This window comes from Thunnus thynnus, chromosome 6 (assembly GCF_963924715.1).
Source record: "Thunnus thynnus chromosome 6, fThuThy2.1, whole genome shotgun sequence".
In the NCBI taxonomy this organism is placed as follows: Eukaryota; Metazoa; Chordata; class Actinopteri; order Scombriformes; family Scombridae; genus Thunnus; species Thunnus thynnus.
In genome coordinates this window covers 16,005,716-16,018,594 of record NC_089522.1, presented here as the reverse complement: position 1 = coordinate 16,018,594, position 12,879 = coordinate 16,005,716, and the positions used below count along the sequence as shown (strand labels likewise).

At 37.9% G+C, this 12,879-nt stretch overlaps 1 protein-coding gene across 1 annotated transcript; it reads right to left on the bottom strand.

Annotated features, from left to right (window-relative positions):
* Window positions 1–66: 66 nt before the first annotated feature.
* On the bottom strand, window positions 67–11,390 carry troap (trophinin associated protein). Its single transcript, XM_067592096.1, has 16 exons — window positions 11,196–11,390; window positions 10,630–10,737; window positions 9,981–10,218; window positions 9,421–9,889; window positions 9,070–9,131; window positions 8,894–8,945; window positions 8,033–8,184; window positions 7,770–7,821; window positions 6,968–7,122; window positions 6,797–6,851; window positions 6,613–6,695; window positions 6,440–6,511; window positions 5,455–5,562; window positions 5,067–5,358; window positions 4,758–4,960; window positions 67–818 (listed from the first exon to the last, which is right to left on the bottom strand). Exons 2-16 carry the CDS (start codon window positions 10,689–10,691, stop codon window positions 744–746), a joined length of 2,130 nt encoding a protein of 709 aa, XP_067448197.1. The 5' UTR covers window positions 10,692–10,737; window positions 11,196–11,390; the 3' UTR covers window positions 67–743.
* Between the last annotated feature and the right edge of the window lie 1,489 nt (window positions 11,391–12,879).

Genomic DNA, 12,879 nt, shown 5'->3' with positions numbered 1-12,879 from the left:
TGTTATGTGTAAAATGTTTGTAGTGCCTCTAAACAATTTGATGAGCTGAAAGAAGAATCACACGTGGTCGGACAATAACATATATAAATTTATTATAAACACTGTACAGGAAGAACGTGAAACATCGTTTTGAATCTACAGTTACAAACTTTACACATAAATGTTCTGCAATTATTTAGCGTTTTTATCAAAGCTCTACAATTTTTCTTCTTGTTCACACACCGATGGCAGCAGTTCAAGGCCCGAGGACACTTTGACACATGGACAGGAGGAACTGGGAATCAAACCACCAACCCACTTCACCTCTTTAGCCACAGCCACAGATAAAAATGATCCAAACCACCTTAATCTATATATATATACTATGGCTATAACACTGATCAGGTCTTCATTGACCTTTTAAAACATTTTCCTCACATTTAGTTTTCTATTCATGTCAAACATTGTTTCTAATAGTTATTCATCTACATTATTGATTCATCTACTATATGGGTGTCCACAGTATGAAAGCTGCATTATTCAACAGAAAAAAAACTTTATTTTTTTAGAAAGCATCTATTGAGAGTCAGTCTGAAACATTTATAAGACAAAAATGTTGATGAGTTTATAACAAAAATGATACCAGTAGTGCTCTTTGGATCTATATTAAGACTGGCATCAACAGTGTTGGACAAACATCATTAGTTTTATTAAAAAAAAGATATCAGAAGCTTAAAAAGAAATAACTGTACTCGTAGTGCATTTCATCTCTCCTGCAGTGGAGAGCTGTGTGGAGAAGAAGAGCCGCAGGAGAGATCGAAGCCAATTGGAACAAATGTCTGGAAAACAAAAGAAAAATATATATTTATATTAAATGTGAGTGTATAAATAAACAGAAAATATGTACGTACATGTTCTACGTGTACAGTATTGGATTTCATCATCATCATATTATTATAGTATCAGCTGTTATGATAGTTTGTAGGGCTGTAACACTGCATTGTATTTAATCATATTATGAGACGTAAAAACATCAATCTTCTCATGTAAATCTCAGTAAGAAAGCTGGTAAGCATATTTCCCAAAATGCCAAACTATTCATCATGATCTCTGTTCAACACCTGCTGTGATGATACGTCATTACTGTCACAACATCCGTTTGTTTTCTTCCCCTCAGTGGCTGCAGGGTTTAAAGATGGTGATAATCTGTCTGTTCAACACTTTAACACTTTATCTTAACAACTATCAATGAAATGTGGTATCAATATTATGAATATTATGAATATTATGAATATTATGAATATTATGAATATTATCCTCGTCCTTACTGCTCATCTCTGGTCAACTTTACCAAAAATGTGCTTTAAAGTAACAGTTTGTCATTCTGGGAAGCATATTTTGTATTTTTGCTTTAAGTGATCACATGACATTTCTTCTAGTGCCTCCCTCAACATACTGAACGTTAACAGCCCCTCTGGTTGTTGGACTGGAAGATCGTCACGATGTTATTACTCACGTTCAACACTTTTCTGTCATGTGGTGACATGAAAATTGCAGCTTTTAGGGTAAACAAGGCTTCAGATATTTGTTCTTATTTCTATTTTTTTTTGTAATATACGCTGTGTTGTATTTCACTTCACATAGATATGGATTATTTTGACAGATGGTCAGAAAAAAGTAGCAGTAATTTGCTAAAATTTGTCACAAATTATTTGATATCAAATAACAGATTAAAAAAAACTGTTTTGTCTTGTTTTTATTATTATTATTTTCTCTGTTTCATTTGGACACTCAGTTTGTTTTACTTCATATCATTCGTATATTAAATGTTTGATTCTTTTGGAAAAACCAGGACTGACGGCATAACATGAGGAATATTATGGGTTATTGATTATTGATTACTTCACTATTTTGAAAGTATGTCCACAATTCTAAATAATGAAATTACACGAACCTCGTGGACTGTTAGGGGGCTTGGAAATAAGGTTTTATTCTCTATTTGAATTTACTGATGTTTTATTTCTACAAGAGACTCACAGTGTTAAAACCACTGAATACATATTAAAACCCAGCTGGATCTCTCAGGTGTACGACGCACCTTTTACATCTCGAGTGAGGGCCGTAGTGCTCCTGTTTCATAATATTATTCCATTTATACTCAAGTCCAAGATTATAGATCCTAATGGGAGATTTATTTTGATTTCCGGCTCTATTAATTCATTTCCGATCACCATGATGAACATATATGGCCCAAATTCTGATGAAACCTCATTTTTTCATAAGTTTTGATCCTCCGATATCTTTATTGGTGGAGATTTTAATTGGTATTTGGATTCATCTTTAGACAGATCATCCTCTAAATCTCCTCCAACAATTAATGCAAACACTAAATAATCCGATTAAATCTAGAAATATGATATACATCTGGAGAATACAACACCCCGACAAAAAGGAACATTCATTTTACTGACATGTGCACCAGTCGTATACTAGAACTGGAGGCCTGTTCAGTCTCACACATTATCACAGTATATTGATCTCTGATCATCGTCCCGTTACTCTGCAGCTACAGTCCGGCTTTTCCAAACCAAAATATAGCAGAGATTTAATGACCTTCTACTATCATCATCAGGCTTTAAGGAGAATTTTTAGAGATGAATGACAAATGGAGAAGTTTCAGACTCTCTGAGAAAAACTTAAAGTTACTGTGAGAATTTATTATTTCTTTTGAGACCTCAAGGAAAAAAGCAAAATTTAAAAGACTGAGAGAAACTGAACAAGAAATTATTTATATAGATGTGAGAGATAGAGAGACAACTTGTCTCCTTTGTTACGGCACTAGAACCTTCAGCACTTGAGATAAGAAGTCATCCTCACATCGAGGGTAATCCAGCTGCTACATCAGGATATCTTGTTACGCTGTGCACAGATTATCGACTCATTAACTTAATCCTGAGGTGGGTAATCATCATATATAATATATTAAATCATTCAGTAAAATGTTTACACTATAAATTGGGCTAAAAGTGAACTTATGTTTATTGGAGAAAATACAGTTTTACAGGATTACTCTGTTAAGGTTGTTCAGGATTATATCACATATTTAGGGCTTAAAATCTCAAAAATTCCTAAACTTTTGCTCAAATTAAATTTGTTAGAAGGTTTTGATAAACTAAAACGCAGCATAATATACTGGAGGATTTTGCCTCCATCTATGATTGAGTAAATGCCATTAAGATGGTGTCTCTATTCAAAATTTGCCGGTATTGATCTTGGCTGATTTTTTAAGAGGCTAGAGTCAATCTTTTAGAATTTATTTGGGGTTATTAAAAAAAACCAAAAACACAGATTATCTAAAAACACCCTTATATTTAGGCCCACTATGGATGGAGGTCTGGGTCTTCCAGTATTTAAAGATTACTACTGGGCAGCTAATGCTAGGCACTGGTATACTGGTAATGTGGTTCTACAGACCATGAACCACTCAATTCTGCCCCCCTGTGGCTAAAATTAGAGTTTATGTCCTTAATAAAACCACTTGCCTCACTGTCTGTTAACTTTCCACATATCCTGTATCTGCTATTAAATCAGTAAGTCACAGTTTTGTGCCTTACTGAATTTTTATGAGATTCACTGAAGATTTTTTTATCAAATTAAACATATTGACAAAGTCCTTAGTATTTCAATATAAACACACCACATCTTTACTCCAGTATTGTTGGGTCACAGCATTCGCTACATGGTGTGTAAAAGTGCTTAAGTGCATAAAAGACTTCTATTTAGACAACAAGGTTATGTCCTTTGGTCAATTAAGCTTAAAGTACAATCAATACCTCACTCCAATTTTTTTCATCATATGCAACTCGGGCATTTTGTGAAAGAAAACATCACCCATTTCGAGTCCACTTCTGGGAGACGTCCTCTTTTGGAATTGTTTTCTCTTTCGCCAGAGATTAAGAAGTTTATTTCTAAAGATTCTGTATGTGTCAACTGTATCAAGAGGACATGAGAGAGGAAAATCAATGCTGTGCTGCCTGATAAAATATGAAGGTCTGCACTTTCCCGTATTCATAGTTGTTCAATAAACAGCAGACACACATTAATTCAGTTCAAAGTGATTCCCCACTTTCATTATTCAAAGGTCATGTTACATAAAACTTTACCCCTCTGTGTCTTCAATCTGTGATAAATAAGTAAATAATTTTTTCTTTTTTACCATCAGACCCTCTCTCCTGACAGGGACTTGGCTCTCTTTCTCAGAGGACTCTTTAAATCTGCCTTCACACATTCAATCAACTTTATTGATGGGGACGGTACAAGCAAAAAAAAAAAAAAAAAAAAAGTATTCTCAAAGACTGGAATATATATATATATATGTATATACATACCTGAAGATTCTTCCTATTTATGTTGAACTTTTAAATTATTAAATCATGTGGATAATCAAAACAGGTTCATGCAACCAGTTTTTGAAGCATGGTAGAGTTGGTGTCGGGATTTTTTCTTCTTCTGTTTTGTTTTTTTATACTCCTATTTTTGATGGGCTGTAATTAACAGTCAAATATGGATGATATGTACTGTTATGTGCATTTATGTCCTTGACATGCGGTTAAGATGAACTTGTATCCCTCTCCCCTGGTGTGTGTATGTGTTTAAACTGGGTTTTGGGTATTGATTTTTCTGTGGTTTATAATCTGCCAGTGCTTTAATTTCAAAATGCCACAAACAGAACCATTAATTCTTCTTTTCTGTATGTTCACTGTCAGCTTTGTACTCACAGTTGACTCTTCAAAGTGCAGGTAGGAGGCCACCGGGTTTCCACATCGGGGCCGAGTAGGGAGGAACACGTTAGCAGTCGGGCCCGACACTGAGGTGAAGGTGGCCACCTCCTCGTCCATGAGCAGCTCCTCCAGGGGAGGAAGGCGCTTGCGCAGTATCGCCACAGCAGGACTTAGAGCACAAGTCTTCTGAACAGTGAGGTCTGTAATAAAAAAAAACAAACTTTAAAAAAAGATCACAGCTGCAATCCAGGAAAACGTTGACGAGAGACCCGACAGTACGAGGACTGAAAGAGATGTCAGTGTTACCTCTGTGCAGACTCTTGATCTGACAGGTTGGTTCTGATGATTTTCCTTCATGTACTTGAAGCACTTTTCGCTGTTCTGATGAAACCGGACCATGTTGCTCCTCATGGGCTGAGCTCTCCTGCTTCTCAAAACGTGGAGCTCGTAACAGAGTTTTGCCTGTCGAGAAAAAAATGACCGACTCTCTTTGAGGTGCTTGGAAGAACGGCTGCCCTCCTGTAATCTGTCTGTTCTCCTCATCCTCCTCACTCTTGGTCCCGATGGTCTCTAAGTTTTCTTCATAACTGGATTTAATCTAGAGGAGTGAATCGAGAGGAAACAAAACATATGTGAACAAATTCACTGAATATGGATCTCTGTTTGGTGGTAAGTAGTGAATTTCATTTCTTACAGTTGAGGCTTGAACTGGGAGCTGATCCGCTCGTGTCCCTGGATCTTTCTCTGCCACATTTGTGCTCTGCTCGTCCTCTTGATCATCAAATAACTTCTGGACAACCTCCTGCAAACAAACAAGTAAATCATATGAGTTGTAATTCTTACTTAGCACCGTATCTTCATTACAACCGAGGCTAGAAATAGATGCAGTGATGATAGCTTTGGATCAAACTCCTGCATAATGTTACACATTCCTCATATGAACTAAGGACACTTCCTAAAGACATCATCACCACCAACTTTTAAAACTTGAAACCAGCCCATTAACTGCCGACCTTAATAGGAAATTCATTTGTTTATTGATCTTCAGCACCCAAAATCTTGGCACGATCTCTGATAACAGGAGGTTGTTATAACGTTTAAAGTCTTGCACAAAAGTCCTTATTTGATATCTTAATCATTGATCCTCCAGTGTAAAATCTCACATCCAAAATCTTGTAATTCTTAAGAAGGCGGACAAAGGACAAAGAATGAAATTGCTTAAAGCTACAGTTACCACTTTTTGGTATTTTTCTGACCTACAAAGAGGTATATATGCTTTTATTTCCTCGTGTTACACAAATATTTCTCAAACTTTTCTCTCCCATCAAGTTGGTACAGAACGCTGCAGCAGATATGCCAAAAAATATCTAAAATAAATATCTAAAATGTTGCTTTAGTTCATTGAGCCTCCTCTATACATTTCTGACATGTTGTATCAATTTATTATATCTAAATTAAAAATCAAAACGTGGGCAAGTCTTTGTTGTAGCTGCCTTTAGTTGCCTTTTTAGTAAAACCTTTAAGACTCTCTGGAACAACTATCACCTGAATGTTGTACATTGTGATTATGTTTCTCTTCTTCTTCCCATGAGACAGTGTTTTTGTAAAGCTCTTTGGAACAGATTTGTGTAAAATCTCTCTACACATCTTATGAAATGGACAAGATTTCCTGCTCTCACCTCTTGGCGCGGCTGAAGGTTGGTGTTGCAGCGTCTCAGCCCGGGAGTGTACGGCGTCGTCAGATTCCATTTCTAAAAACAGCAGCATCATGAGATGAAGACATGACAGTGAGAAAACACACCGTGGCAAACGGGCAGAATGTGAACATACAGCTCATATTGTCTATACTGACCATGGAAGACATGGGCTGATGCTTGGTGTCGCGGACTCTCTGTGGTGTCCATTTCTTTGACGGAGTGTCTTTGAGTGCTACCGCTGAGAATAAAACAGCTGCGTTACATTGCAGTAAAAGGACGAGGAGATAAGGATGCATTAAGGTTCACTGAGATAACAAGAACAGTGATGTCACATCTTACCAACTGGTCCTCTGGTTGCCTCCGCACCATTTTTTCTAACTGGCACCCTCTGGGCCTGAAACAGTCAACAAAACTGTGTTTTTGATTCAAAAAAATATAATAAGCTGACGAAAACATATTAAACTAGAAAGAAGCAGAGTACACATGAGAATAAATTCAACATGAACATACTGTGTAGATTGAAGTCCCTCTGCCTGAAGGACAGACTGAGTTTCGGGGTGTAGCACCCACGGGCCCTCCAGCCTTCACCCCCTCATTCAGGAGGATACTTCTCAGTGCGGCGGGGTCTGGAGAGAACTGAACCGACCTCACTGGTCCTGAAACACCTGTGCACAAAGAAATCACAGACATAGTTATGAGGATCAAGGGGAAAATTAATAGATTTTACTTATTTTAGAAGTAAAATAAATAAAAATGGGATTTAACAGCATGCACAGAGAACAAATAATTAATAGAGAAATAAATAAATAAATAATAAAACCAGAATGTGACCATTCATGTTGTCATGATGACTAGGGTCTTTTCAAAATGTCAGTTGAGGGAGAGGATGTAATAAAGAGAGGCAAACAGTTTAGGGCCAACAATGGAAAACGCCCGTTCAAATCCCAAAGTCTGTTTGTATCGCTGTAACTGGAATTTTATAGTAGTTTGTTCATAAGAGGTCTAACAGGGTAAACCTCTTTGTGGTCTGATTGACCCCAAAATGTCACTCAAACATCACTACACATTTCTTTGTCTGTGAATGACAAGACGTTACATCCTTATCTGGTGTAATAACAAAGGTTTATGGTCATTTCTGTATTTTGTCACTTTTATCAAATGTTCATGCCCAATTTGTGGCAAAGTGAAGGTTCAAAACTTCAGTATTTCTCTACATATCATGTTTCAGGTTAGAAGAAAAACAACTTGTACATCTACTGTGATCACACACTGTATATTTAACCACACACGTTGCATGTTAGATAATACTCACCTGTAGTGGGTTCAGCTTTCTGACGACTCTTCATGACAGACACTCGCTGGGGCTGCGAAAAGATAATAAACAGATGTTTATTAAACTAATCTCAACATCTATAGGAAAAAACCCCGACTATTATCACACCAACTCAACAGATATTTCTAAGGTTTGGACTGTGCTGTTGCAGATTCCTCATTCTGGACACTGAGCAGAGCAGCAAGGTCAGACTAGAATTTCAATGTTTTAAATAAATGGTGATAAATTCAACATGAACATACTGTGTAGATTGAAGTCCCTCTGCCAGGACAGACTGAGTTTCGGGGTGTAGCGCCCACCGGCCCTGCAGCCTTCACCCCCTCGTTCAGGAGGATACTTCTCAGTGCGGCGGGGTCTGGAGAGAACTGCACCGACTTCACTGATCCTGAAACAGCTGTGACATGAAAAGGCCAATTCATTTACATCACACTGATTGTTAACAGTGTACAACAAATTAATAATACTTTTCAGTTTTACTAAAACCACATTTAATAAATTCACACCATTCATAAAAACTCTTACTTTAGGTTCTTTCATTGGTGGTAAAACTAAATAAGATGTCTTAAAACATTCACTTGGGGATCTTTTGACTTGTGATGAGTGTCTGTATTTAACCCTGATGTGCTGCCGTCTTTAACAGCTCAAAAACATACTTGTTTGATCAGCTTGACACTTGATGAACTTTCCTAATTTTGCAAGAATTGCTCATAAAAATGACAACATGTTTCAGTAGTCCGCTTCTGTAAAACATGATTACATATGATGGATTTTTACCATGTTCTGTATTTGGTGTTGACAATACTTTTTACACAGCAACGCCCCTCCCAAATCCCAAAGTCTGTTTAGATTGCTGTTATTGGAATTTGTTCATGAGAGGTCTAACAGGGTTAACCTCTTTGTGGTCTGATTGACCCCAAAACGTTAGTAACGTCGCTTACTGCACATTTCTTTGTCTGTGAATGACAAGACATTACATACATCCTTATTTGGTGTAATAACAATGCACCCAATCATTGTGAATGCGTTTAAAAACAACTTGTATATCTTCTCTGATCACACGCTGTATATTTAACCACACACGTTGCATGTTATGTTATGCTCACCTGTAGTGGGTTCAGCCTTCTGACGACTCTTCATGGCAGACACTCGCTGGGCCTGCGAAAAGATTACAAACAGATGTTTATTAAAATAATCTCAACATCTATAGGAAAAATGCAGCTAATGACTATTGTATTATTATGGACAGTGAAGTTGCAGATCCCAGGTCTGTGGCACTTACTCCTTCATTCTGGAGGACACTGAGCAGAGCAGCATGGTCAGGCTGGAATTTCTCCCCTTTGTCTGAAATACATAAGAAATCAGAAACACTGTGGTCTACTATTCACATCAGCAAATACATGAGCAATGTAGTCAACGAAGAAAATCATGAAAATCCTAATAATACTAGCTATATAGTTCATAATAAGTTACAATTGTGTTGTTGTTACAGTTTTAAGAATGGATAAAGTCCAGGTGGTGTAGGTAAAAAACTATGAAAACAAATAAGTTAAAACCCACTCTGCAAGGTAAAAGGGATATTGTACACTAATGGAAGTATTCTGTGTTATGACAAAACAACAAGTTAACTTACCAGATGGACCTTTTGAAATGTTCTGGCTAACATGGGATGTCTTGGATGGATCTTTGAGACTGAGCAGGTTCAAATTATCCAAACAGGCCTCTGCACTAACAGCAGCCTGCGTAGACGGAGCAGCACTGTTCTGATGCAAAGTGTTATTAGTCTTACATGTGTTGGAAGGCCCAGACTGTCCTGACAGGTGGGGTTTTTCTGTTGCCTTTCCATGAAACTTTCCTGCCCCTTTAGTTGAGTCCCCCTTGTTGTTTAAAAGAGCTGGATGTTTAGAGGGTTTTGCATTAATGTTTTGGGTTTTTAGACGAGCATTGCATGCATTATTTTCAGCTTGGACAGCATGAGTGCCAAGCCTTGACTGTGAAGCTGTTTGAGGCTGTGCAGTTTCAGTGTGCATTCTTGAGCTCTTGGGCTGAGTCATGTTGAAAGGTACAGGCCTGGTGCATGTCTTTTTCTTCTTAGCTTTCCCCTGTTGTAAAATGATAAAGTGTTAAGGACACAGGAGTCATCAGATTAAATAGAAAACATGTAAATCGACAGGATGGGAAGGAGACACTCACAGCCAAGGGTTTGTCCTCCCACCCGCAGTGGGACTGAGTGAAGTCGGAAGGAGTCTGAAGACGAAGGGACTTTGCTAGCACCGGAAGCCTGCTTACACCCGGTCGCACAGGTGCCTTCTTACCTACTTCTGAGCTTCCTGGATCTTGGTTCTCAATATCTTTGTTGGGAAGGTGTGTGGCAGACACATGTTTGAAAGGTTTTGGGTCTGCTGGCATTTTGTTATGTTCATTCTTCATTCTGTGTAGAGAAAACCAGTCAGGTGAAAAATCATAGATGCAACTAGAGTAAAGTTTTGGTTTAAATGTTTCCGATACAGGTGCTGACACCTGAACTTCTGCGACAAGATGAGATGTTTTTTTAAAATTTTTGATACATTACTTTGAGAAATATAAACATATTTTTTGTTTTAACAACACAAGCAGCTGCATGAGACCTTTCCCTCAGTGAACTAAACTATTTTTTTAAAATCTAAATCAGGAACTTTTTGTCAGAAAGGAAGTCAACAAGATTACAAATCTAACAGGAAATTCAAGGTACAACATAAACATTTCTGTCCATATCAACAAAGTACTGAGGTTCAATACACCGGCAGCCCTAAAGGCAAGCAGAAAGTAAAAAGTATGTCTGGTTCTTCATAAACTGTCTTACCTCTGAAAGTCACTGCGGATTTTGTTGTGACTTTGCTGACGAAGGACAGGAGAGGAGTCCATAATGATGACAAGGGGAGGGAGAAGGTGATGAAGATGTGAAGAACAACTAGAGGAGCAACAAATGGCACAAATTACATGTCAGCAACCAAGCATGAAACACTATAAGTTACAGGCTAATCACAAGAGGGGTATAAAGACAGACACAATACATTCAACATGCACAAGCAGGAACAATAACATCAGACTAACTGCGTCCAAAACTTTAGCAATTGCTCGAAAGTTAAAAAACAAAAACAAGCAAGTCAATTAAGCTGACGTTAGCTTTGTGCAGCCAAATGTCAGCATTAATGGCACTGTAAAAAAAACAACTAACAACGCGATAAATAATTACATTTATTAGCCTAATCAATAGAGCACATTCTTGAGCAGCTCAAACCAACGTGTTGACTGTCAAACATTACTAAGAGAAGTTAGCTTTAATCTGAGCAGAAAGGCTCAATTTAAAGTTAGCACATGCTACGTAACGTTACGCACATAGAGACGTTTATTACACATTTTACATACTTTCAAAACAGAAAAGGGCCTCTGGTACTTTCTTCCGAGCATCCAATAAAGTCTGAAGTCTTTCTCATACGGTTTATTCCAAATGTTTTTTTGGTTTCCGGGCGTTTTGTGCAAATTTAAAGTTCCCTTATTATGTCCCTTCAAACACTGCAGTGGACAGTCAACTTCCTGCACTCGCAGCAGTTAAAAAAAGCGCGCTTCGCCATTGGTCACAACAGGAAGCCGTATCAGCCAATGACTGCGCACACTTTGGTCATGACAATATCGTTGACCAATGAGCGACGGATTTTAATAAACAGCTCCATGGTAACGACGCGAAAGTTGTTTTACCACGTGACTGTGTGCGGCATCCCCCTCCGGCAAGTAGAGACTGAAATAATCAATCAATCAATCAAACTTTATCTATATAGCACATTTCAAACAAATGGAATGTGCTTCCTTCCTTGTTTCTTGTTCCTTATGTTGGATGTTTAAGCTTCACTGTGCAGAATGATTTGCAGAGTTTGACACTAGAAGGCTGTTTTCACATTCATCCGCTGAAAGTGAAAAGTTTCTCTGTGCTCACTGAAAATCAGATTTTTAGGCGTGAGCCTACGAGCACAAATTGTTTGAAGGCGGTTGTGGTCAAATATATAACTTATAAAAGTGTGATGTGGAAACTTGAAGCCTCCAGAGCACAAACACTGAGAACAAACTTTATGGTGACATCTTGTGTCCAGCAGTTAAACTTTTGAAATGAAATATATTTGCATATTCATAGAATCTGTTTTTAAGGATTTTAAAGTGGTAATTATACTTTTTTGGTGGAAAACCCTATCAGGCACACATTATTGTTCCAAGCATTATTTTTAGATGTCTTAAATAAAGTCAAGTCAAGTCAATTTTATTTGTATAGCCCAATATCACAAATCACAGGAGGCTTTGCAGTCTGTACAACAATACAACATGCCCTGTCCTTAGTCTATTCGAAAAACTCCTTAAAAAACCCCTTTAACAGGGGAAAAAAGGAAAAAAAAACCTAAGGAAGAGCAACAGAGGAGGGATCCCTCTCCCAGGACGGACAGATGTGCAATAGATGTTGTGTGTACAGAACAGAGCACAAATTACAGAATACAGCATTGAACAGGATAACAAAATTATAACAGATTTATAATATATATGAAGAATGTGACATGGAGACCTGGCAAGAGGACAGACTACATATACACACAGCGGAGACTCACATCACATCATTCACATACACAGGAGAAGAGATGAGAAAATACATTATTCACACAGGAGATAGAGAAGAATGAAGACATTATTCAGAGAGAGAGACATGAGGTGAGGCTGAACTCCTACAGGAAGGGAGGTCAGATCCAAAACCACAGGAAATGGCCCTGACAGCCAGGGAAACAGAGCGGTTCCAGGATGGGTGCTGGTCCAAGAGATGCCCGAGAGACAAGAGAGGACAGGATGAGAAAATAGGGAGAGAGAGAGGGAGAGAAGAGATAGGGACACACAGCTTTGATGCTTGTGGAACAAACAAACAGAAGGTTAGAGAGATGCAATGGTTATCGGACTCAATAATCTCATCAGCAGGACAGCGCTTATAAAAAATGTAATTTATTGCGACAGAAACCGACCTGCCGTGCAATACAAGGTCATGAAGTACTCAATTAAAGGCAAGTAATTGAAGGTTAAG

What these genes read in the sequence shown, in the direction of transcription:
- troap (XM_067592096.1), bottom strand. Translation starts at nt 10,691, where the DNA reads ATGGACTCCTCTCCTGTCCTTCGTCAGCAAAGTCACAACAAAATCCGC. An exon ending in CATTTCAAAAGGTCCATCTG is followed by an intron (nt 9,132 to 9,420) that starts GTAAGTTAACTT and finishes TATGTATTTCAG; the next exon opens with ACAAAGGGGAGAAATTCCAG. An exon ending in GAAGGCTGAACCCACTACAG is followed by an intron (nt 8,185 to 8,893) that starts GTGAGCATAACA and finishes TTCATGTCACAG; the next exon opens with CTGTTTCAGGATCAGTGAAG.